Source organism: Falco peregrinus, chromosome 11, assembly GCF_023634155.1.
Source record: "Falco peregrinus isolate bFalPer1 chromosome 11, bFalPer1.pri, whole genome shotgun sequence".
Lineage (NCBI taxonomy): Eukaryota > Metazoa > Chordata > Aves > Falconiformes > Falconidae > Falco > Falco peregrinus.
Window position 1 is genome coordinate 21,781,058 of NC_073731.1, and position 25,295 is coordinate 21,806,352.

General features: G+C 47.7%; 2 protein-coding genes across 14 annotated transcripts in view; both read left to right on the plus strand.

The window, feature by feature from the left end:
• Nucleotides 1-25,158, plus strand: TRAF5 (TNF receptor associated factor 5). 13 transcript variants are annotated; one of them, XM_027788635.2, is made up of 15 exons: nucleotides 6,608-6,761; nucleotides 6,847-6,986; nucleotides 9,934-10,007; nucleotides 12,260-12,409; nucleotides 12,784-13,154; nucleotides 14,280-14,337; nucleotides 15,610-15,711; nucleotides 16,279-16,443; nucleotides 16,750-16,827; nucleotides 17,202-17,276; nucleotides 17,546-17,638; nucleotides 18,539-18,667; nucleotides 19,191-19,359; nucleotides 19,902-24,092; nucleotides 25,083-25,158. In XM_027788635.2, the coding sequence occupies exons 5-14, from the start codon at nucleotides 12,940-12,942 to the stop codon at nucleotides 20,477-20,479; spliced, it is 1,662 nt and encodes a 553-aa protein (XP_027644436.2). In that variant the 5' UTR covers nucleotides 6,608-6,761; nucleotides 6,847-6,986; nucleotides 9,934-10,007; nucleotides 12,260-12,409; nucleotides 12,784-12,939; the 3' UTR covers nucleotides 20,480-24,092; nucleotides 25,083-25,158. The 13 variants fall into 13 exon arrangements, with proteins under 13 accessions (XP_055672083.1, XP_055672090.1, XP_055672088.1 ...); XM_055816106.1 differs by having other exon boundaries at nucleotides 6,610-6,761; nucleotides 18,539-18,679; XM_055816112.1 differs by having other exon boundaries at nucleotides 6,610-6,761; nucleotides 12,264-12,409; nucleotides 18,539-18,679.
• LOC101921573 (ADP-ribosylation factor-like protein 6-interacting protein 4) overlaps nucleotides 24,706-25,295 on the plus strand; it is a 6,942-nt gene continuing 6,352 nt past the window's right edge. The window contains exon 1 of the mRNA XM_055816121.1: nucleotides 24,706-25,154. Coding sequence (XP_055672096.1) covers nucleotides 25,061-25,154 — 94 coding nt within the window. The 5' untranslated portion in view covers nucleotides 24,706-25,060. The remainder of the gene's footprint in view (nucleotides 25,155-25,295) is intronic.

Here is a 25,295-nt window from a genome sequence, read left to right on the forward strand (position 1 = left end):
GGTTGCCATGAAACCGAAAGCGGCTCCCGCCCGCGGGGGCGGCGGCAGCAGCCGGGGGCGGCGGCACTAGCGCTTCTGCGCCGCGCACCGACCGCGCCCCGCGCAGCCAGGGCGGCCCCCCCCGCCCGCGCCCCCCCGCCACGGCCCCGTCCGGAGGGCGCCCAGCGCCGGCACAGGTGCGGCGGGGGCGGGCGGGCCGCGCCGCGGGGCCGGGGTCACGCCGGGGCCGGGCCCGGCAGGTGCCGGGGCCGGGCGGGGGACCGGGGCCGGGCCCCGGGGGGGCGGCTGGCGGGGCGGCGGGCGGGAGGCCCGCGCGGCGGGTGACAGCTTGCGCGCGGCGGGTGACAGCCTGCGCGCGGGGCCGGGGCGGGGCTGCGGCGCGTTCCCGCGGGCAGGGCAGGGCCGGGCCGGGCAGGGCGGCGCGGGCAGCCTGAGCGCGGTGCCCCCCCAGCTGAGCGCGGCGGCTGCGGAGGAGCCCCCGCCCGCCCACGGCGTTGCAAGTTCCCTCCGGCGTGCGGGGCCGGGCCAGCCCCGCCGGGCGCGCTGCGATGCGCTGCGCTGCGCTGCGCTGCGCTGCGGTGCGGTGCGGGCTGGCAGCGGGAGCCGCGGGAGCCGCAGGCCCGGTGCGCGCCGCGGGGCTCGGCGCGGCGGGGCAGGAGACAAAGGAGCGGGGGCCGCTCGGGTGAGCGCCTGGGCAGCGGCGCCGAGCGACCCACGTTGCAGGGAGCCGTGACAAGTGCCCCCGCTGGTGTCGCCGAACGGTGCTGGGGGTGGGGGGAGGGGTGTCCCTTCGGCGGGCGTGCAGGGGGACCCAGCTCAGGCCCTGGTTCCCCTGAGTGACAGCACTCTGGGAGCACAGGAGGCAGTAGGCTTCGAGCAAATACTTCCAACGCTCTTGGCCTGAGGAGGGGAAACGGAGGGCTGCTCTTGCTGCACTTCTTGAATGGCTTTGCCTGGTGCTGGGCTTGGCTGCGCCTTCCCGGTGCCAGCCAAGAACAACTTTCCCCAGGACTTCCGTTTGATAAATAGGGGATGGCTGAAAGGAGTGCAGCGTTGTGCTAAAAATAGCTGGGTGGATTTAGGTCAGGCGTGCCTCCAGGCCGGCAGCAGCAACACGGTCGTATTTTTAAACCACCCCAGCTGATTCCATGCAGTGCACGCAGGTGTAACGCTGGGCGTTAAACTGAGGCGCTGGGGGGACACGGCCCTGCCTAGTGCTGCATCTCGGTCCGTCAGGGCTGCATTGCCTTGTTGCTTTTGATCCTGGTGCGAGCTGCAGTGGTCGTGTGTTGCACTCGACCTAAACCCACCCAGAGTAACTTCCTTTGCTGTCAGCCTTGGTTACCTTGTCTGTTTCCATCATGTGGAGAAGTGTCGGCCATGGGTGAGGACCCCCGTGTGCCGGGAGCTGTGCGAGCAGAGGGCAAAACCGCAGCCCTTGGCTGAAGGGGGTTTATAGCTCGAGTCAGGAGGGAGGGACGTGCCGGTGTGCAAGAGCAACAGGAGATGGTGTGACCCTCCGGACCAGTGTGATGGTCAGGAGCCAGTTGTTCCCAGCTGCTCAGCAAAGGAGATTTTACAGAAGAAATTTGAAGTAGAATAGCCTGCTCCTATTCCTCAAAAAAATCTGCCCTCCCACTACACACTTGCTCAAATACTTAACAAGGAGGCAGTGGGTGCCTGGTATCATCATCTGGCCAGAGATGAAACCTGCCCTTTTAAATTGCTTGAGGGGATGCAGGGACAAGTGGAGGGAGACTAGAACAGGCTTTGAATTTAAGAGGTTTTGATGCAGTGGGGAGGTGGAGGGATGGACGGAGAGATGATGTGGTTGTAGCTGTGGCTTAGAAAAATTATCCCTGTGGCAGCACCCCAGGTGGATAAATAAGTAAAAGATTGCATTTCAAGAGAAATGAGTGTTTGGAAAACCAGAGGAGGAGGATGGACAAGAGTTTTATTTGTGTAAGCGGACACAAAATACTGTCTCTTATGGAGATATGAAGCAGGAGAAGTCGGTGATACATTGTGAAGATCTAATGCTTCAAGCCAGAGAGAGATGAAGGTTATGGGCCTCAGTGGAACATGGGCTTGTCAATGCCGGGGCTGGACACTGAGGGGCTGGCAGAAGGTTGGGGGAGGCTGGGGCGGTGGGCTGCCTCTGAGCGGGCACTCACCCGCAGCCGGGCGCTGAAGGAGAGGCAGAGTTCAGCCTGTGCAGGAAGATGCTCTGCAGCAACAGGAAACCCTGTGAGCGCTGGCCAGGACGCTCTGGCTGGAGCTGTGTAAGCTGCTGAAAGGTGAGGTTCGGAATAACATCACGAAGGAAAAAAGAAAAGCGTGTGGTGCTCACAGAAACTGTGGAGGGCACAGGAGTAATCGTGGAGTTTAGAGAATGAGGGGTGATATCCAGGAGGTGACAAGACTTCAAAGCTAGAAAGCTGCTGGTGGTGACTTGGACAAAAGGAATTTCAAATAGGTGCAAAAAGCAGAAACCAGACAGCTCTTTATTTCACCCCACAGGCTCTCTAATCAGTCTCCCAAAGAGAGGAGCATAGTTTTTACACAGCCATCGAGGCTACAGGCCAGGTCAGGAGCTCTTGGTTCTTTGCCACACATTGTTTGGGCCACTTTGCCAAACCCCTTCAGTGAGCAGCTGCAGACTTGTAGGATGCGTCATCTCCTGGGCTTTACTTGTGTCCCATCTTTAAGCTAACCTACGGCCCCCTACCTTCTTCAATTCTTTGACCCTTTGATTTTACATAAATAGACATTATTTATCATCAATAAATAGCTAATTATGGAGAGGTGTTCCTCTCTCTGGCCCTCTAGGCAGTCTATACGAGTTGTAACTTTTCTTGGGCTCCTGATGTCCTTGAGGCAGTTGGTGGTGATACAGGTAGTTTATCTCTCAGACATGCCGCTCCCAGTGGTGGTTAGCAGCCTGCCTGGAGCAGCGTGCCAACCCGAGGGTGCTGCTGCACACCCCAGCCAGCCAGCTGGGATACCATACGCTATCCCTGCGTCTGGGCCCTGAGTTGAGGTGAGGGTTTCAAAACCTCTTCTTTTGCTTTCTGGCCCCTTTTTGTCCAAGTTTCTTGGCAAATGACTGTGAAGAATTAATATTCACGCTGTTAGTTGTCAGCTCCTTATCAGTACCAGTGTGGGCTGCAATGTGCAGTTGTTCCATCCTCTTCCCTCAGCCCAGGCAGAAGCTAACCTCTTTACCCCAGTGTGTGGCTGGGCTTGGGAAGGTGAGGAAACTTGAGTCATGCATATTGCTAACAAAAATGCTGCAAAAATTTCCATAGTCTCACCAGCTCAGTCTTGCAACAAATAAACAAGTGTGTGAGAAACTGTCTGCACCCTAAACCACAGTGGTTTTGGTATGGGACTGCCCGGAGTGCTCCGTAGTTAAGCATGTTTGTCTCTGTTGGGTTGACAGATAAAGAAAGGTTTTGCATGTGATATACTTCCATTTGCATACAGGGGTTCTCTAAAGGTAAGTATGTTGCTGTGTGCTTATTTTACAGAATATTGAAATGTAAAAGTTACTTTTTATTGTTGTTGTCACGCAAAGCCACCTAGTGACTAGCCAGACCTCGAGGAGAGGAACAATCTGCAAAGCGTTTTTTCCCAAAGTAGTCTCTGTGAGACGTGCGGTGATCAGACCTGTGCTAAGTCACAGTTTTCAGTCTCATCTGCTATATCCCTGCACTTGAAACTGGAATGTGGCCCTTACGCACTATGAAAGAAACAAAAAAGAAAGGGTTTAATTATTGCCTTAGAGACAGCAGGTACAAACAGCCGCCAGATCATATATTCAATTAAAGATGTTATGGAAGGCTACTGGGCACTATCTATAAAGGAAAAATAAAAAGAACTTATCCATTTGCCTGTCTCACTGTCACAGACATTAAACCTTGCATTGTGGCCATATTTTACTGAGGAATTCTGAACGTGGATGTTGGTGGTGCTTGCGATGCACCGTGAGGTCACTAAAAATAGCGACGTTGTTCACTGCCGGCAGCAGTAAAGCTAAAACTGGTGCCAGCAACCAGAGCAGGGTTGGAGGCTGCCCACAGCTTGTTTAGCATCCTTCTGACACGGCACCTCGCCTGATGCCAGAAGGGCGGGTTTGCCTCTCGCCTGCAATGGCCGGTGCCTGCGCCTTGCTGCTGGCGCTCTCCCGGGCCCCTGGCATTGCCGGGGCTTGCGGCAGCGCGCACGGCTGGGCGGCAGCACAGATCTCAGCTGCAGGTGGCATTTAGAGAAGGGGTTGCATGAAAGCACCGCTCTTGGTTCTTGCCTCTGTAAGTCTCCAGCCTGTCCTGTTTGATCTCTTGGGAAGGACTTCTTAAGAACACATCTTTTTCCCTGTATTTTTAGGAAAAGATAATGGTGACAATCTTTGCTGTCACTGCTTTCCCAACAGCGAGTTCCCCAATAGCGTTTGGGTTTTGACATGAGCAAGTTACCTTTTCAGTGAGGATTGTGACAAGAAAAATGTGTGTCCATATGCTGTCAAACATGTGCCTACATTAGAGCCAAATCCACTGAGGTCATTAATTCCTGAGGCTGCAGTGGGGGCAGCCGTTCACACCTAGGACGTGGAAACACGGCGGAAGAAGGGGATAGCCAGCCTTAGCAAAATTTGAGTTCATCCTAGTAATTTGGATGAATAACCATTGAGTTGATTCATAGGTTTCTGTATACATGCTGATTAAGTTCTTCATTAAGGCTAAGTCAAGGGGTCAGAGGCATGGAAATTTAAACCCAAAACCCAGGTATTTGTGGCCAAACTGACTGAATGGTCAAAGCAGCTGAAGTCCCAGATAGTGTGTCCCCTTGGGGAATGGAAGGAGACATAAACTTAAAAAGCCCCAAAGGCCTAGTTCTGCCAAATGTGTAACAGCCCATTATTTGTTAGAAAATGTGAGGACTTCACTTTGGCTCCAATAACCTAAAAGAAAAAAATTTCAAACCCGTTAGTGGTCTTGCTCTCGGTCCCTTGTTGCTACCTCTTTTCAGTAGCTTTTGTTTCTTTATGTTGTTCTTGTGTGTCTCTTTCTTTTCCTTCATTCTGTTTCCTAAATGCTGTCGCTGTCTTTTTGCTCACTTTCTTCCCCTTGAGCCTGCTTGAAACTTGGTCAGGGTTTCAGCACTGCAGTTGGCACTGGAGGAGATCGAGGGCTGCCCACGAACAATAACACCAGCCTATTGCTCTCTACTCATCTGCAGAGTGAAATTGTTTAAAATTCAGATCCTGCTCCTACTCAACTTCTCCATTTGGGGGTTTCCCCAAAGCTTCCCAGAAGCAGATGGTGCTTCCTGGAGCTGTGCTTGCAGGGTGCTACACTTTCTGCAGTGCTGCCTCCTCCCAATGAAACCAGCCGGATCCATCCTTCCTCCAGAGCTGCCACGTTCAAAGAGAGCCCATGTACGGCCTGTCGTGCTGTTCTGGTGCCCACCTGTGCAGAGGTTGTGTACCGTTAACAGTTTGATGAGGATGCACCCTGAGGACAGGAGGTCATGGCAAGGACAAAAGAAGATCCTCTGGTTTAAAAGGCTTGATGGTAGAAGTGAGCTTAGGCTGCATCTAGAAATACAACTTAGATCAATTTAATTGATCCCGTAAAGAAGCAGCATGCCTTTGGATTGACGCCTTTCCCTTTGCCACTGACTTCAGCAATGACTTCTTTGTTCCAGAGCTTCAGAGAAGGTTCAGGAAAACACACAGTAGGTTGAGATGCCTCCTGGGAGGGGAGATGAAAATTGAAATAGGTTAGAAATGCTCTGGGTGCAAGTTCAGTTAAAGGGAAAAGGCTGAAGAGGGTGTGTGTTGCATTTACTACAAGATAGAACAGAAGCTTTCTTTGGAAAACAACTATTTGAAATAACAGGAGACTTAAAAATTGTCACTCTTTTTAGAAAATAAGATACCTTATTTTAGGGTGGGAGGGGGAGGACTAGAACACCAGGGGAGGGAGAGGAGGAGAATAAGGAAAGAGTAGGATTAGAGATGGAGCCCGTGGCAGTGCTGCCAGGGCAGCATGTTTTGGTCTGGGGAAGGAGGCTAACACCGAGTCAGTGGAGATGCAGACTGCCAGGAAGCCTGTGTGCACAATTAAGTTCAGGCTACAAAATCATTAGGGTTTACAGCCACTTAAATTATGACAAACCCAAATATAAACATATATTTTCTTAAAATGGATTTATCTTGGAGAGTTCTGGTTTAAGTACAAAATGACCCGTGCAGCGGGTAGCATGAGTGGGTGCAGTGGCTCTGCGACCGAGCCGGGGCTGTTCCCGCTGTGAGCTGCCCCTTCCCTGCCTGCAACGCTGGGGTCCACCCAACACCACAGGGCTGAACCTGGGTTTCCTTATCTGCTTATGTGTTTCCTGCTTCCCATGTATTTTTTCTTCGGTCGCATCACTCACCACTTCTGTGAAAGGTGAAAACTCTTCTGTATCTGGGACAAAAACTGCGAGGATAGTCCTTGGTAACCTTGTGTTGCTCCAGGTGGTAAAATCTGCAGTCCCTGCATCAACACAGTAAGGGGAAGTGCTTTTCAATGGCTTGCCTTTTATCCTAACGCTTTTAAATCATTTTTAGACGTGATCTTTTCAAAGCTACGCTGGGGGATTTCCACTCCCTTGCTGTTTTAAAGCGCTTGTACTGTTGTTTTAACCACAAAGCTTACACTAGCGCGCGCTCTCTGTCTCTCATTTTCTCCCCATTGAGGACCAGCTACAGTTCTCAGGTACGGCTTTACCAAAATGTGTGCTGTTAGTGCCGGCAGGATTCTAACATTAGACTCCTGCTAGAATTATTTCTCATCTCTGAAGGGCTCTTCAGGGGTGAGCCATGGCACACAGGGGCACCAGTGGTGTGGGGCTTCGCTGGGGGAAGGCTGCAGACCTCAGAACATCTCAGGAACCGAGTTCATCCCCCTAAACCAGCAAAGAGGTGCCAGGGTGTCATGGGGGTGAGTTGCAGTGCTTTCTTACCAAAATTTCTTTCGGTACTCAGGAAGGTGGTAAAACATCCAGGTATTGCTACAGGAGTGATGGGAACAAAGTTATTTTGTAGCTGTGAATAAGATTATTTTAAGGCAACAGCTTTCCAGCTTACTGTAACAATATTGCGTTGATTAGATGTAGAGAGATTCCTTGCTAATACAGAATTAATTAAGTAGTAGGATATCCAGGGAAAAGAGTGCATGTAGCAAATAGGCAAGCTCACTGCAAAATCAAAGCTACTTCAGCACCAGACACGCTTGATTAGTTTTAAGAGTGTATTTTTTTTACAATTTTTTAAAATGTTATCTGTGTTGCAATCTATGACATAAAAACCCCAGTGAAATCTGGTCTTACGGGGATTTATTGTAATGCTTTGGCTGTAGCTCTGTGCAAAGGAAACCCTACTGTCTTACTCTGCCCAGTGAAAATTTGCCTGTGGAGATTAGCAAACCGATGCTTGCTTAGTAAGGTTTTACTGTGCTTTGAGAGTAAGGTAGTACTGGAATTTGAATGGGGCAATATGGTCTGTATACAAAATAAACCAAATTTGTTCTGCTGCCCTCTGCAGCAACATTCCCTGTGGAGCATCAGGCACATATTCAGTCAGAAATTACTGCTGTTAGAATTATTCTCTCCTGGTTTTTAAGGAATGAGGACAAAAGCAGAACAACTGAGACTAACTCGCTGCCAGGTGAGGTAGGAGCAAGCCCTGAATATCAGTGGTGGGTCTGTGTTGGTGCCATAGGGAATCATTTCCCTCTGCAGCCTCTGGGCTGGGGGGCCACAGATGATGCAGCTGGGTCCTTCTCCCCCATGGGTATTCTGCAAGTGTGTTTTGTTGTCAGCAGTCAAAAATGTAACTCTTCCTGGGCTGGAAGGGACAAGGATGATCCCTCAGTGATGTCAGGTGTCATCCTCTGCTTTTTTCACATGGCTTCATATAATCAGCTATATCTTAAATATGTACTTAAAAATGTATAGATGCTTTTAGTCATTCTTTAGCAGACTGTTACCTGCTCCACTCCATATGTTAGGAGACGGGGCATGTATTTCTTATCCCCAAAATGCAGTGGTTTTGTGGAGGACCTTATATTAATAGTAAATCATATAACTTTGCTATTTTAATTCAAAAGTACTGGAGGCAGCTAATCTACCTAGTTTATAAGGCAGCTTGGAGAGTACAATTTTAATGCAAGGTATTGTCTCCTCCATCATATTTCTGCCTGTCAGCTCCCAATGAAGTGAATTGATCTTAGACCCCTAAATCTGACAAAACTTTCCCCACTGTGACTAAGACAGGTTTCCATTTCTGGTGTACCATAAAAGGCAGATAATTTTCAGGGGGAGGGACAGGGCATCTTCTCAGACTTGTCCTTACCAAGTGCCTTAGGGCAAAGCAGTAGAGCTGATCTAGAGCTAGGTGTATGGGAACGTAGGTATATAACTGGTTTTTCTGTGCCCTGTTGAATGTATTTCATGGAAGCGTGATAAGTAAGGAAGCGATCACCGTGCTTTTTACTGAGCAGTACCCCAGTCCTGGAGGGCAGCTCAGCATTACCCTCCCCTCGTGCAGTGAACCTGGCAGAGCTGTGCTCTCAGCCCTTACTTGCTGAGCAGCAGGACCGGCGATCACGTCCTTATCCATGCGTGATGGCCAAATCTGTGATAACAACTCATATGTTCGCCCTTCTCAGTCTAAAAGACATGGTGGTGTTCAGTGCCTCGGGTCTGCTGTCCCAGAGGTTTTGTTGCTGCAGCCTGCTGTAGCGGTGCGTTTGTAGCTCATGGGGTGATCTACAGACCTTTCTCTGTTCTCTTTAAAAAGAGTGACCACATTATAGGGATGGTTTTCTCTGTGTGCAGTAAGTATGTTTTTGTGGCTAAAAAAAGTTAATCTGTCCACAGTAGTTCAATGTGGTATCAGCCTTGCGTACCACTTCTCTCGGTTCTGGCTGCTGCTGGTGTAGATAGGCAGCAGCGCTGCTGGAGGGGAACTGCTTGAACACGGCTTGAAAAATGTTAATGTAATTTTATATTATAGTAGGCCATGCCCGTGCTGATTTTTCTCTTTATTATCCTGTTCTGTTCATGTCTTCCTTGTTTTCTGAACAGTAACATATACTAAGTCTGGAGCATTTTAATGGAAAACGATTGGGCTCAGTTTGGTGTGGTGGTAGTGAAAACAGGATAGCACATACTTAAGGAAGTTTATTTTCATTGTGTAAATTCTCCCTTTCAGATCATTTCCAGTGAGGTTAAAGCCGGTTACATAAAGAGTTGTTCAGAAGCATTTTGCATGTGCTGCTGTTGGTGCAGACAGGACTGGGATGCTGAAATGGTAGGAAGGTGCAGCTGGGACCTCTTTGTACTGTGCTGCCGTTGAGCTCCCACTCTTTGGTAGCTGTTTATAGGACTTGGGCTTAGCTGCTAGTGATTCATACTACTTTTCTATATGCAGTCAGAATTAATTCTATTTATTTCAGTATATGGAAATCCTTTTTTTTATTTTTATGTATAGATTTTCAGTGTCCATAGATTGGTTGGTTTGGGGTTTTTTGTGTTGGGTTTTTTTTTGTGTATGTGCTGTTGCAGTGGATTTGCAATGAAAATCCCTTTGCCATGTGTGTTGTGCATCTGCCACAACAGCATTTTTATGCAGCGTGAGCCCGCCGCGCTCTAATATTTTAAAACAGCATTACAGTTCACATGCATGCTTAAAAATTGCAGTGTATGCAAAGAAAGGATGCCTTTCCATTGCTGTTTAGCTGTGCACAGGCAGAAGTGAAAGCACACCTCACCTCCTACGTGGGCCATGCACTAGTGTAGGCAGGAAGCTGATGCAGTTAGCCATTGGCGTACTCTTGCTGTCACAATAAAGCACTTTTTCCACTGATGGTTTCCCTTTGGTTTCAGTTCAGAGAGCACAGGCGCGGGCACTGGAAGCCAGAAGTGGAAGAAGAGCTTCTGCAATCCGCCCTGAGTCACCAGTGGGTGCTGGGATGGGAACTGCACACTGTCTGCGATAGTTTGGATCACATCCCACCGAGCGCTGGCTGGTAGTAGGTCTGGCACAGGGCTGTCATTTCTCAGCTCCTCTGAGCTGGTTTTCCCAGCTGATTCACGTGGGCACCTCTCCAGCTTGGGTGAAGCATCACCATCCACAGGCCCTCTCCTGGGGCAGCTTGTTTCCTCCAGCAAACAGCTGCAAACTCTGCAGCAAACCTCCTGCAAGGCTGGCAGTGGCGGCAAACGTCCCCGGTCTCTGGGGCATGCAGCGGTTTCTGTTCTGCCCTCTGAGCAGGCAGGTTTCCTTTCACCCGAAAGCACTCTTGCCTGTGACCTGAGGTGCCCTCAGCTGTGAAGCACGGCCCTGAGCAAGGCTGAGGTGGAGGAGGCGCTTCCGTGGAGATGCAGAGTCTCCATTTTTAGGAATGGCGTCTGGGTTGAGTGCATCATGAAGGTGTTTAAGGAGATAAAAGCTCTCGTTTCAGCAAGAGAGTTGGAAGGCCTTGTACCACAGCAGAGTGCTCCTTGCAGAAAGAGATGGGAATGCATGTGGCTGCTCCTTAGAGCAGCAAAAGCTCTGAAGGAGTTTCTGGATGGGATTTTGGGCTGGTGGCTGTGTTTCTTCTTGATGTATCCCATAACTTTGTTGCCTAAAACACCTGTAACATTCTTCACCCCAGCTAAAAGTACTTCTGGAGTTATGGTAGACCTTAAAGACAAAATGGGTAAAACATGGATTTTAATTTATTTTTATTTCCTGTGCTTTTACATAGTGAGGCATCAATTTGCTAAAGCACACCATCAGATGATAAAGTCCTGGAGCGTAATAGGACTCGGGGAATTGGATGCCCTGTAAATGGGAGAGAGGAAGGAAGTCAGTTCTCACTGACCCCGAATGAGCTTATAGGACATTTGTCCTGTAGGTAGTCTGTGCTGTGGAAGTTAATGGTGACAGCTGCCCATCTGCCTTTGAAGCAGCAGGCATGCTCTGCCGCTGGCATCTGCTACCAAGGCAGCCCAAGCACAAGGCTGGTAATCCCTCAGGCTGCATTTTGGCGTCTCTGGTTGACATGGGGAAAATAGAATTGCTCCTTATTAAGTGTTAGAGAACGAGGAACCCCATTTTCAGAGGAGAAAAGGTCAGCTATTTAAAAATGAAAGGGGCGACATGGACTATCATCTCAGGTTTGAGGCAGAAGGCTGTTCATTTGGAGGGACTGAATAGGGTAATTTGCAAATTCCAGTCACAATAATAAGTTTTTGTGCCTGGAATATGATTAGGGCTTGTATTTGTCTGGGTTCCTAATGTTAGGTGATCAGTTTTGCTGCAGTGAGTCTGACATTCAGGCTGGTGGAGGGCAGGGAGGCTCTCACAAGCTGGGCAGGTGAATGCTGTGTGCAACCACAAACAAGGGTGCTGAGTTACAGGAGCACGTAAATGTTTGCTGTGAAATAGATCTTCACTGATTTAAGTGCTTTGGCTTGTTTTTGAATCAGGTACTTTATCTGTCCACAGCATTTCCTTGCCCAGTATGGGATATTAAAGTAGAAAGGAAAATGGATGTTGCTTTCTGAAGCCTGAGGTGGGCTGCAGGGGTGCTTGGGCTGTGCATCGCACGGTACTAATCGCTGCTCTCGTGGGCTAGGAATCCATCACAGCAGGGGGATGGGGCAGCGTGTCGGTACTCGGCACACAGTTTCCTGCCAGCCCTAAGGTTATTAATGGTGATGTGTTGGCCCTGCTGCCCTACGAAAGCAGCAGATACCCTCGGTGATCTTACAGGAGCTGAGTCAGAGCTCTTGGAGAGGTGCTGATGCCAGTAAGAGTGACTGACAGGGCAGGTGACGCACACAGAGGAGAAACAGCATCCCACAGCACAGCTGTAAAATTGAGAACTTCCCCCATGGAACGGTCTGAGAGCTCAGGCGCATTTGTACACACCCTGTAAGGAAAAAATGTCTTCTGAGCACAAAGCCGTGAGAAATGAAAACCAGAGTGGCTCCAGCTCTTGAGCTACTCGCAAAAAAACTACTGCAAGATTGAGGGACTCATGGCAAATCTCAGGGTTTGTGACTTAGGGATGGAAACAAATGTTGCTGGTTTTTCCTATTAGGAAATGAATTGCATTCCTGTGCTGTATATGAGCTTTTGTGGGTTAAGAGGAAAAACCTCATGTCATGCTTCTGATTGCAATCTTGCTTTTCTTTCTTTTTTTTCCACTGCTTCTTTCAGACAGGATTAGTATCGTCAAGAACTTGCGCATAATTAAGTAAAACTTTGGAAAAAACAGAATTAGAGTTTACTGCTGTAGATGAGTGATCAATGGGAAAAAGAAAGATGTCAAGTTAAGAGACTTTGGCACCTGTTACGCCTAAACTGAAGGTAAAATCCCCTTGCTGCCTTTTTTTTTTTTTTTGTATGCTCCTTGCTGTGAACCACAAAGCTGTCTCCTGCCTGAACCGGTGCAATGAACTCATGAAGTCATGTGGGTGGGCTCTGTGTTAAGTGTAGGTTTTCCTGGTGGACATCAGGGCCAAGACTTGGCCTCTGCTTTCCCCACCTGTATCTGTGACTCTTGTAATTTTTTTGAGACTAAAAGTTGCTGCAAGAAATAATAATAATAAAAACCAACATAAAAATCTCTTCTGCAGGATAATTTTCAGATTGTGAAACATTTTTCCGAAGGAGTGTGCTTTGATGCTTGTGTTGTAACCATAATTTCGTGGTTCTCTGAGCATTTTGTTGTTCTTCCGTAGTTGATGCCGTGTTTCCCTCCGAAACCTGTTGCACCCCGCTGCAGATGACAGCTCTCCCATGAGCGGCAGCCCGCTGCAAGCAGTAGCCGAGGTGGCGTGGCTGCCGGTGAAGATTCGAAGGGATTCTCCCTCTGCCTGGTTCCCAGTGCAGCTCCCATGGCCTGTGACGAACCCGCTGCTCTCTCGAGCTTCTTCACACGCCAGAACTCCGCCAGCGCCATCTCTCTGGACTTTGAGCCTGACACCAACTACAAGTTTGTCGAAACCTTGGAAGAGCGGTACAAATGCGCCTACTGCCACCTCGTCCTTCGCAATCCCCACCAGACGGGATGCGGGCACCGGTTTTGCCAGCAGTGCATTCTGTCTTTGAGGTCAGTGCAAACTTCTCCTGCATCCCCGTACTCCCCTTCCTAAAAAGAAGTCAACACCTTCTACAAATCAGCAGTGAGTGCCGTAAGAATAAGAGTACCGATGTGATAAAATGCTGGAGGGGTCAACGGGAAGACTCTGTTGAACTCAATAACTGCACGCTCAGTGTTTTAAAGGTGTCTTTAAAGACCTTACCTGGTGCTGGAGAAGAATACTTTGGTAACTGCAGCAAAGCCAGCAGACAGAAACTGATGCAATCTTAAGCACTACTGCGTGAGACGCTGTTTCGGTCTGTCTGTCCAACACTGTGCTGCTGACATGAATTCGTTGCGTTAATGCCCCACAGTATTGACACGGGTGGCTAATTAAGCTATTTTCATTTGCTTCTGTATAATGTCTTTGATTTCCATGGAGTTATAAAACTGATGTTAGCCTTACCCAATACTACAGTCAGATCACAAGGCATCCATCCGCAGTTACGAATGAGTTTACCCCGCAGACCCATCTGGGAGTACATTACGTACCATTTGGTGTGCCCGAGGGCAGGATTTGGCCCAGGAAGGCTGTGGAGGAGCCTGTTTATGTGGATGGAAGTCACCATTCACATTTTATGAGTTTCAGATGCTTCATGTTTGCTGCTTTCTCCCTCTGGCATGCCTCCCTTTTTGCACGGCCTTAATAACTGTTTTCCTGTCCCTTATTGTAGGACTTCTGGAAGCCTTTTAAGGCAGGAGCCATCACATCTTCTTTTACTGGTGTAGGAAGGAGCACGCTGCTTGTGCTAGGCAAATGCTGGGTTTAGTGTATGTGATGGGATTTTTGCAGACAGACATTTAAGAGCAGCAGGTGGCCAGAGAGTGACCAAGTCCTCTTAATTAAAAGCCATCTTAATTAACAGTTGTAGGACAAACTCTTTCTGTTACATATTCACTGTTGCAGCTTAATGCCCTCTTAGAGCTGTGGGCATTTTGGCTGTGTAGTTGCCAGACGAAAGTGTTTTTGAAGCACTTTTTTGGTTTTTATGGTATCTAGTACTGCCTCCTGCTGCAGTCAGATTCTAGCATAGGGAAATTTTGTAAAATAAATGAAATTGTCTGTGGATTAACATGACTTTTCTTTCGATCTAGAGAGTTGAGTGCAGTACCCACCTGTCCTGTTGACAAAGAAACAATAAAAATGCATGAGGTAAGTGGCTGTAATTTTACTTCAGCAGTCAACATCTGCATGGAAAAGGCAAGACAGCTGAGAACAAGGTGGCTTTTAGTCTGTTAGTCCTCAGGGGCAGGGCAGTTTTTGTCTCTGAAATGATGCTAACAGAAGCAGTGTGTTCAGTGATGCTCTCTCAGAAAGGAAGTATGGGTATATAGCTAAAGCTTTATTTTATAACTCATGTTCTGAAATTATTTTATTTTAGTCTTTTGCATTTCCAGTAAAGTGTCAGAGAGTTTCACAAAGCTTTAAATTTTCCCTTGTCATCAAATGTCTTTTTTTTTAGTGGAGAGTTTATTGACCTGCCTTTTTCATGCTCCATGTTGCTGGGACAACTTATTTATCTGGTTGTCTTTGTTTTCACTTGGTTATAATTTGCTGCCTTACTTATTTCCATTATATCTCATTAACCCTGTAGACTTCATTTACTTTTGGGTAATTTTTTAGAGGAAAAGATGCTTCTTATTTTGCAACCTACTGATTTTTTTTTTTTTTTTAAATAATTTAATGGATTGATTTGTCCTTATTTATATGCTAAGGCTTGAAAGTATGCTACATACTTAGTCCTGCCAGAATTAATTTTCCAGGGAAATCAAATGTCTCCTTCCTCTCTCTCGTACTCGTGATAGGAAATTGTAATCAGACTGTCCACACAATTTTTGTTTTTCGTTCACTGTCTTTGTGCAAATTTTGCTGGCAGTAGTGCAACAGTAAGCAGCTTTATAATTCTCCTTACAGGAAGATCTCTAAATAAGACTGAAAGTTTGCTCTAGGGGCTTAATTAGCTTCTGCATACACAACTGGGAACGGTGCTCTTTCTCAGAGTCTATAGAAGGGCTATCTCTGCATCGTCTCCATCCCAAAGGCACGCTGCACTGCTTGAAGATCAGAGGAGCATGCTCAGAGCTGGTTTGGCCTTTGGGGTCTGTTAGCTCCTGCTGCTTTCTTCTAGATACAGGCAGGCTCTGGCAGTGGTTTTATAGCTTCTGATCCTGCTGGCTGTGGGATGGATCAGCATCTGTGGAATAACTATATGGGGAAACCCCCCTATGCTTATTAGAAAATTCATGTGTGTTTTAATCTATATTTTTAGTGTAAATTTTCAATATGAATTATCAAGAACCATGCTCTGAATTATGGAGTCTACACCTGTGTGCTTGAAAGATTTGTTGTGATGTTTTGCTTTTTCTATATTCTTTATAGCATCCTATGTGACTGCGTATGAAGGCTGGTTTGCTTCCTTTACAGGTGTTCAAAGATAACTGCTGTAAGAGAGAAGTTCTCAATTTGCATGTGTTCTGCAAAAACATTCCTGACTGCAATTCAAAAATAATTCTGGGACGATATCAGGTTAGTTTGCTTGATCAAGTTTTGAAGCCTTTGATTTTCATGCGAACTCCGTGTATTTATGATAAGCTAAATTCTGGTGGTGATTTTCAGACTTCAGAGTTATTGTAGCAATGTAATTTAAGGACAAGGACTATGACTTAGCTGTGCACTGTAAGTAACAAATCTTAAGCTCAAAATATTATGACTTGTTCCCACTTTGCTTTAGGTTATTTTTTAAATAAGAATCATTTGCTTTATGTAGCTTTAGTATAGCCACAGCATCTATACATTCCTTCTGTATGCTTAGGCACCATGTGATGGTTGATTCAAGAAAACTTGCCAAGACATACTGGCCATTTGGGCCTCTTTTCAGTGTATCAATGGAATGAAAAGTGGAAGTCATATAAAGGACTCTCTAAATTGTCACATTTGCTTCAGTTTTAAGGTTGGAAAAGGGGAATGCTTATGGAGGAAAAAATATTTGGAGCTTGCTTTGTTACCAAACTGCCAAATGTTTCTGTGGGTCTGTTGGGCAACTGAAGATGCGATGAAATACTTTGGGGGTTAATTTACTGTTGTGTGTTGCAGGAGCATCTTCAGCAGTGTTTGTTTGAAAGTGTGCAGTGCACTAATGATGGATGTTGTGATCAAATTCTTCGGAAAGACTTGAAAGAGCATTTGAGCCAGCACTGTAAATTTCGAGAAGAAATGTGTCAGTACTGTAATAAATATGTGGTGTTAATTAACATAAAGGTAAGATTATAAAGCATTCCCTGGGAATCCATAGCATATGTTTCCTCTTCATGTTGCTGAGTGAAACGTTTCCAGCACTGCAATGGGGCTTAACAACTCCTGAAACAAAATCCGGCTGAGTAGCTGAAGGAGAAAGTATAATAAACGTGCTTTAAATAACACCAATTGCTGTTGCTGTCCTATGAACAACAATGTGATAAGGGGCTTGCACATGTATGTTTGGCATTACTTTTTGCATAGCTTCCTCTACATATGCTACTTTACAAAAATACAAACCACTGCCTTGTTTTGTTTGTTTTTCCCCAGAATCACGAGAAAAATGACTGTCCTGATTATCCTGTGCCTTGTCTCCAAAACTGTTCACAAATAGTTCTGAAAAAAGAGGTACTATTATTTTGTTCATATACTGTGTTTCAGCAGATCACACACGTTTATGAAAACTGAAAGTTATGTTGCAGACCACATTGGCCTGTGCCAATAAAACCTCGTTGCTCTAAGTATTTTCTTTGGTCCTACAAGGGATTTATGCCCCATCTTACAAATGAAGTATTCAGTCACTGCAAACCATTGGCATTTTTGCAGTATGGAAAAATATCTGGCTTGCTTATGGACTCTGAATACTCATTTTCCTGTTTACGAGATCAGTGGTGTCATAACATCGACCTCTGTTCAGCCTTTATGCAGGCATTCAGATTTTATCAGTGCAGCAAATTACTTAATATTTATTTCGTTACACCTTTCTTTGTTGATACACACAGATTGAAAAGCACCATGCTGTGTGTCCTGAGGCGGAGGTGGACTGCCCCTATAAGCAGTATGGCTGCCTTGTAAAGGTACTGTTTTATAGATCGTTGTCTGTACTGGGACTGGAATTTGTCTCCCAAACCAATCAGACCAATTAATCGAAATAACTAGTTTTTGTTCTTTCACAACCATTTCTACTATTGGCTAAGATGCTGTATTACAGAATCAGGGGAGCCATTCCCTCGCTTCTAAAGCACAGAGGAGATATTTTAAATGCTTGCATCAATACGTTTTTCTACTAACAGCTTCAAAAATCTTATTATTTTATTCTTTCCCTTCCCCCTCTGCCTCACTAAAGGTTAAAAGAGGGAAACTTGCCGAACATGAAAACGGAGCCCTGAGGGAACACATGCTGCAGATTTTAGACAAGAACTCCCGGCTGGAAGAACAGGTAAGTTACATTTAATAAGCACTCTTCAGCAGTTCTTGGCTGGTCGGAAGATGATACGAGATTCTCCGTTTGTTGCCTGGTTTAGCTCAGCTACATTTCAAAAGACTGGGTTTATCAGCTTTGCACACCTCAGAAGTCAGAATAAACTCTTCTAGTGAAGTCAGTCAAGTGGACAGAAACCTCTCTGTGCTCGGGCACATATATTCTCCAGCAAGCACGGTGGCAGGCTTGTTGCCATCGCTCACCCCGTTTGCTTTCGGTCTTTGCTTACAGTGGATATGAGGCTGGGAGATAAAGCATTTTAAAGTTTCAGTGGCTGGTCAGATTGCTCCAAAAAGGAGCCTCTAGATGCCCAAGTCACACCCTCTGTAGAGGCAGCGTGGGGTAGTGCAAAGCCAGTTGCAAGCACCCTTCCACTCACAATCATTTCTGTGGCTCCCAGCAGGTGACACTGGGTGTATGCCCAATCCTGATGAGGGGAATTTGTGCTACAACTCAGTTTTGGAGTTAGTATCCCTCACCGACTCATCTCTTTTACTCGTTAGACCTCAGTAGAGGAAAAAGAAAATAATAGATGTATATACATGCACCCAGCAACACACATGGATGTGTGTGCATGTATGTACTGTCCCACTGTAGAGCAGCGGATCGTCATGATGGGGATGAGAGATACGAGTCTCTTTGCACCTGTTGCCACACAGATCTATTAAAGAGAACGATTACCTTATGTTCAGTTCTTGCCAGCACTTATCCATGAATTGTGAATTGAGTAGTGCTATATCTAGCTAAGATAGTTGTAAATTTTTACACTTTCTCTTAAATAGTCACGTATGTTTTAATTTGGTCATCATATATTTTGGTGTGCCTTACCGGTTTTACTCTGTTTTTTTCCATCTGTAGATATCTGACCTGTATAAGAGCCTGGAATGTAAAGAGATTAAAATCCAGCAGCTAGCAGAGGCCATTAAAAATTGTGAGAAAGAATTCAGACAGTTTACACAACTTTTTGGTAAAAATAGCAACTTGATGGTAAGCACCCAGGTGAGACATTGATTTTTACTTTCTTTGCCAATTGCTTTCTTGATCCTGAACTACGTTCATCCCGTAATAGTTGTCATTAATAGCAGCACAATAACAAATCTCCCAGACACTTCACAAGCCCTTCTCGTTTTTTCACAATACAGCATTGTCTTTTCATTTTAACCAATAAAGGACTTTGGATATCTCATCTGGGCAAAAAGCACTGTACAATCCTCCTAGCCAGATCCCCATGGCAAATATGCAGGTGTACACGAGTAATCAGTTGAATTAAGTGATGCAGCGTGAATGGGTCTGAATGAGGGATGACTTCTCAGTCAGTAAATGTGCTGAATTAATCATGAAGGAGCATTGGAATACATTCCAAAGGCAGCAGAGCGCTTCAAATGCAGCATGTAGTTGATATTGCTGACATGCTAAAGGCTTCTTTATCTTATTTCAAATGAAATGGCTGATTTTATGGATGTCTCCTGTCTCCGCTTCCCATCCTCTTCCAATGGCATGAACTGGGAAGACTCTGGCCAGTCACCTGGATAAGTCTGCACGCCTAGAATCACAAGTGAAACAGCTAATACAGATGGCAAACCAGCAGCAAAGTAAATTTGACTTGCGACCTTTGTTTGACACAATTGAAAATGTGAAACAGAAGATTGCTCTGATGGAGACATATGATCAGCGCTTGGGTATGTTGGGACTTTCGGTTCTTTTCTGCATGGGTGTGGGGTTTTTGCTGGTTTACTGGTAGCCAAGTAGAGGCTCTGGTGCTAGAGTCTGTCATTGCAGCTCTTCACTAGAAAGGCCTTTCTTCTTGCTTTTTAAGACCAAACCATGGTGATGTGTGGTGCATCCTTCCCCTGCTCCACAATCTCTCCTGGATTCCTGTGGCACTGCGGGGCCAGAGAACTGGCCTTGGTCAGGCCAGTGCATTGTGATGGAGGCAGTGGTACTATCCATAGTCAGGCACTAAAGCTGATTTGTAGTTACCAGTTTTCCTTATTCAACTACCAGCTGCGATTACAATTTTAAAAAGTTAACAGCTGTAGTAACACTAGTTCACAGTCTGTACTCAGGCTTGAGCAGTTCAGTTTTTGCCAGCTGGAGTCTGGTTGCTCTTCGTATCCAGCACCCTGACAGTTTTATTTTACCAAATGTTTCTCTCCCCTTCTCCCCCCCTCCCTTCCCTTTTTTCTGTTTTCTCCTCTCCCCCTGCCCCGACCTCCCCCAGTTGTTTTGGAAGGTCAGTCCAGCAAACACGATCGCCAGATCAATATTCACAAAGCACAGCTCAACAAAAATGAAGAACGATTTAAGCTTTTGGAAGGCACGTGCTACAACGGGAAATTAATCTGGAAAATCATGGACTACAAGATGAAGAAGAAAGAAGCAGTGGAAGGCCGTGTCCTCTCCATATTCAGCCAGCCCTTTTACACCAGCCGCTGTGGGTACAGGTTGTGTGCGAGAGCCTACCTGAATGGGGACGGCTCAGGAAAGGGGACGCACGTGTCTCTCTACTTCGTCGTGATGAGGGGGGAGTTTGACTCACTGCTGCTGTGGCCTTTCAAGCAAAAAGTTACACTTATGCTTTTGGACCAAAGTGGGAAAAAAAATCACATTGTGGAAGTCTTTAGAGCTGACCCTAATAGCAGCAGTTTCAAAAGGCCAGACGGAGAAATGAATATTGCCTCTGGATGTCCACGCTTCGTGCCGCACACGGTCCTGGAGAACACCAAAAACACCTACATCAGAGATGACACTCTGTTTTTGAAAGTGGTCGTGGATTTAACCGATCTGGAGGAATTGTGAAAAGCGTGCCCGATCAGTGTGACTGCTTTAACTGTTAAGAAATGCTTTCTTGGTGACTACCAGCCATGCAATAGTGAATTGCCACTAGTCAATGCTACCGATTATGTTTTGAGGCTTTTGGACTGCATAACAGATAACGAATTGCCAAAGCATCAGCCTTTCCTTTTTTAACGTTTTTTCGAGACTGCGTTTTTAAGGCAGCTGTAAGTCCAGATTGATGTGAACATGCATTTGATCCAGACTTGGCTCAGCCCAGGCTGGGGGAATGCGTGACTCCCATCACCAGACTGGCATTCAGAGACAAAACTCCTCCAGTAAGCCCCATGGAGCCCAAGCAGGCCTGTGGGCTCCCGTCCCTCACACAGAACTGAAGCCATGCCTAAGCGTGAAAGTCCATTTCGCCTGCCTGAAATGGAAACATTTCAAATTAGCACATTTGAACCAATGTATCTTGATCCCTCTATCTCCTGGGTTTTCAAAGCAGGGAGAATGGCTTCAGTTAGGCAGGGAAAACATTTATGTGGGATCTTGCATCTTGGTTTGGTTTGGTTTAATTGTTTTTTTCCAAAAAGCCCAGAGGAAGATGGCAATGCCTCTTACTTTTCTAGCCTGGTATTTCAGCTGTATAGAATACCCCAGTTGACAATAGCTTTGTTATGTCCTTTCCGTTCCTGCCTAGTGCCTTGGGACTGATGTCCATTGGTGGTAAACATCCACAGTCCCCATCTGAAGTTAAAAGAAGCCTTCTCACCTCTCAGGACATGGCCAGAAGCGGGGCACTCGGCCAGCCTGCCAGCCCTTGGCTGCGCTGCTGGAAGAAGAGGGGCAAAACTCCTGTACTTTCGCTCTCACATCTGTGCAAAAGAGATGGTTTCTGGCCTACCAGCTCTACAAAAGGCAAGAAGAGCTTTGGATATCTGCCTAGGAAAAAGCCCATGTAACGTGCACTGTTTCCCTCTGCTAGAAATTTGGATGTTTGGGAAAGAAGGGGGGGAAATGGATTAGGGAGCGCGGTTCTCAGAGGTAGTGCAGCTCTAGTGTTTCTTAAAGGGTGAGACAGCTGCCGAGTAACAACTTCTGACTGAAGTGTGTCTGAAGACCTTTATTTTTATTTCAAGTTCCTTCCATACTGCAAGGGAATGTGTGCATTCTATGGAGTTTTTTGGAGACACGCTAAAACCACCAAGATCAGGCACTGAGGATCAAGTGACAAAGAATACACGTGCCTTTTTAAAGCCTTTTGGGTGCCTGTAAGAGGGATGTACTTTTGCACACTCAGTCATTTTGTTATTACAAGTGACAGAATTTTGTGTCTCATCTCTCACAGATCAGGTAGCGTAACACCACAGGGTTATCCATTGCTCCTGCAGTTCACTGGCAGAGCAAACCCAGAGCTCGTAAAGAGACAGCAAGAAATCAAGCTGGGTTTAGAGTAAGAGTAAACTAGGCAGGATAAAAATCAAAACGGGGCACGGACTGCAAGGTATAAGGCAGAAAATTCGAGAGGGCAAATGTGGCAAAACCAAAAATGCCCTTTGATATCAACTAAAATAATACAATTTGGGGATTGATACTAAGACAAAGGCAAAATCCGGTGTTTTGGATCTGCAATCTCATTGCTAGTCACTTACTTTGCCACACGGTTTATGGGATGTAATTCAGACACAAATATTTTCAAATTCAGGGGTGGAGAGGAAGAGACCTTAGTTATCTGTACCTCGTGGGAGGTTAGCAAATCTGAAATCTTTGGTTTGATTTAGATGTCCTTTTTGTTGTATGATCAGGACGTACTGGGCCTCTGTAGGGGCTTTGCATGTTCCCAGGGACAGATGGTGAGGAATGGTTTTTATTCTCTTGTAAGGCTGTGGCTGACTTTAAGAGTCGTTTTGGCTGTACAACAGAGAGAATTAGGCCTTGCGTCCCTAATGCTTCACTACAGAAAGAGCAAGCTTTGTGTGAAAATGGTGTGGCATTCTAGGATGTCAATCCTGAGCCTCAGACGTGGACTTCATGTTGATGATTACTTTAATATTTGTCACGTAACCTTCAAAGTGGCACAACTTGCATAGTAACCACTAATAACTGACGGAAACGTACCAACCGTGTTTCATGGGACTCTCCAGTATGTTAAGTATAAAATACAGAAAGCGATAAAGAGCTTGAACAATCAAGGGAGAAAAGACAGAAAGGATGCGGTCTGTATCCTGGCAAATTCCCAGCCCTCTCTGCCTCCACCATCCCAAGTATAAAATGGGGATAATAATACTTGCAGAAGCGTTAGGGCTGTTTAAATGTTTGTGAAGAATTTTGAGCATGAAAAGAGCTAAGTATTATTAAAGCTCCATTTCTAATTGTCAAGAGTAGGTGATGGCATAGTGATGTGGATAAGTGTTTAGTGTGTTCCTGGCCAGATTTTGAAAGCATGTTCAGTTTTAGCCCATCCGTACTGCAGTCTCTACCTACCAGTTGGGTTTAGGTTTTCGCCATGAATAATATTCTTTTTAAAATTTTGAAGCACAAATAATTCATCCTGGGTGACGGAAACATCCCTTTTGAAATACTGCCTGTTTTATAAAGAATTAGTTGTGAAAATTAATTTTTTTAAAGACAATCTTCTTTAAATTGGTTCTTTTTATCACAACAATTGAGAGATTTATGTTAAAATTTTCAGCAATTTTTACTACTTGTAAACAGGATTTAAAATTTTATCCCATTCCTGATAAAGAAAAAAATGTTGTATAGCATGAATTGTCGGGAAGAATTTTGATGTTGCATGAAAAACACCAAAAAACTTTTCAATAATATTGTATGGGGTAAGTAACCAAAAGAGCTTAGGATATTTCTACATCAGCATACGGTATGTTTCTAACATATTTATTGACAGTTTATAGTTGTTTGAATATATCTTACTACAATACAGGTGTTTTTCTAGCCAGATGTCATCACTGCATATGTAAACTAATCTAAGAATAAATAATTTTATCATTCTCCTGGAGGGTGGCATATATTCCTTTTGGCTGGATTTAAGCAGGCTTTTTAGAAGGATGTGGAGTACCAGGGCTTTGTTTACATCCAAAAAAAACCCCCAACGCTGCTTTAGATTAAGAATGGATGTGCTTCACAGATATTTTGGTTTATACTTGACCATCATAAAGCAGCTGCACATAGAGGTTCAGAAGACTGTGAGCTAAGCTAGATCAGACGAAGATCCACGAGGTCTGCGGATCCATTGGAATCCAAACGGGATGTTCTTTGTGTGGAGCACAAGTTTGGGGCTGAGGGTGGATTTGTTTCAGGTTTGGGCCGGTAACAGCTAAAAGGAATTGCTCCAGCGTCCCGTGATGGCTTCATGCTTGAACACGGCACTTTAAACGTGGGAATGGAAAACTCGGGGGGTTAGGCCTGCCTCGCTGGAAAGCAGCCCGGAAGAACGCTGGCACCGGACCCCCGTGTCCCGGGGGAGCCCCGGCCGGCGCTCGGTGCCGGGATGCCCCAGGCCCCACGCCCGGCACCGGGGAGCGGGGCGGGCAGCCCCCGGCTGCGGCGGGAGCCGGCTCCGCGGCAGGGCCGGGCCGGCCGGCGCACCGGGAGCGGAGCCGTGCGGAGGGGCCGCGTACGGGTGCGCAGCGAGGGGCTGGCGGGGGCGGCGGGGAGGGGGGGCGGCTGTGGCGTCCCCGCCGCCCCCGCAGGGGGACGGGGCTTCCGTGGGAGCGGGGCTGCAGCCCCAGAGGGCCAGTGGTGGGGCCGGGCGGCCAGGCCGCGGGGAGCAAAGGCCGGCGCTGGCCAGGCGGGGCGGGGGACGCCCTGCGCGCCCCGGGGAGCAGCCGCCAGCCCGCGGTGGCACAGCCCGCCGCTCCCCGCGGGGCACGGCGCAGCGCGCTGCGGGCCAGGCTCAGCGCAGGCCCGGCTCGGAGCGGCAGGGCTCGCTCGCCGTGCGGGTCAGGCGGGAGCCCCGGCGCGGCTGCGTGCGGGCTCGCTCCCCCCGCAGCGGGCGGCGGGGCCCCCTCGCCCCAGGGGCCCACCCGTGCGCGGCGGAGGCCGACGGCAGCGACCCCGCGGCAGCCCACGGCCGCGCAGGCACCGCCCGCCCCGCACGGGAAGCGGCGCCCGGGCCGCGGCAGCACTTCCGGGGCGCCAGGCGGGGCCCGGGCCGCCCCTCGGTCAGCGCGGCGGCGGGGCGGCGGCGGCTCCCGGAGCGGGTCGGGCCGGGGATCTGGCGGTGCGGGGCGGGAAGCGGCGGCGCGGCCGTAGGCGCCCGTGTGCCGGCCGGCGGGGTGTCCGCCCGGGCCGCCGCTGTGCGGCCGGCAGCGGGGGGTGGGCGCTCCGGCCCCGCAGCGCGGCTGCTGCGGCCGCAATAGCGCTGCCGCGGGGCTGAGGCCGCGCTGTCGGAGGTGGCGGGGGACCGGGGCTCCGGCGTCCCGTTCCCGTGCGGGAGGCTGGGAGCCTGAACGTGCCCTCGCCGTGGCCCGGTGGGGGCGCTGGGGCTGCCCCTGGGAACGCTCGCCGGTTTCCTCTGTGCCTGCACTGCGCTCTTGTTGGGCTTTTTCCCCTCCGAAAGTCTTCTGGAAGCGATGTTGTTGAATGTACTGTTGTCTCTCACTAGGTATGGATGGCACAAAGGACGAGAGAAGTAGGGCGCTCTGTGCAACTTCACAGGAAGGGCTGAAAGGCCAAGGTAAGCACTGCTCGCACCGCTGGTGTCCTTTATGTCCGTGACCATGCCTGACCCTGATAGTGAGCGTTGTCACTTGCTCATGGACCATGGCACACTGGAAAGAGGGGAAAAAATATAATCAACCCCTCAAAATAGGGGTTC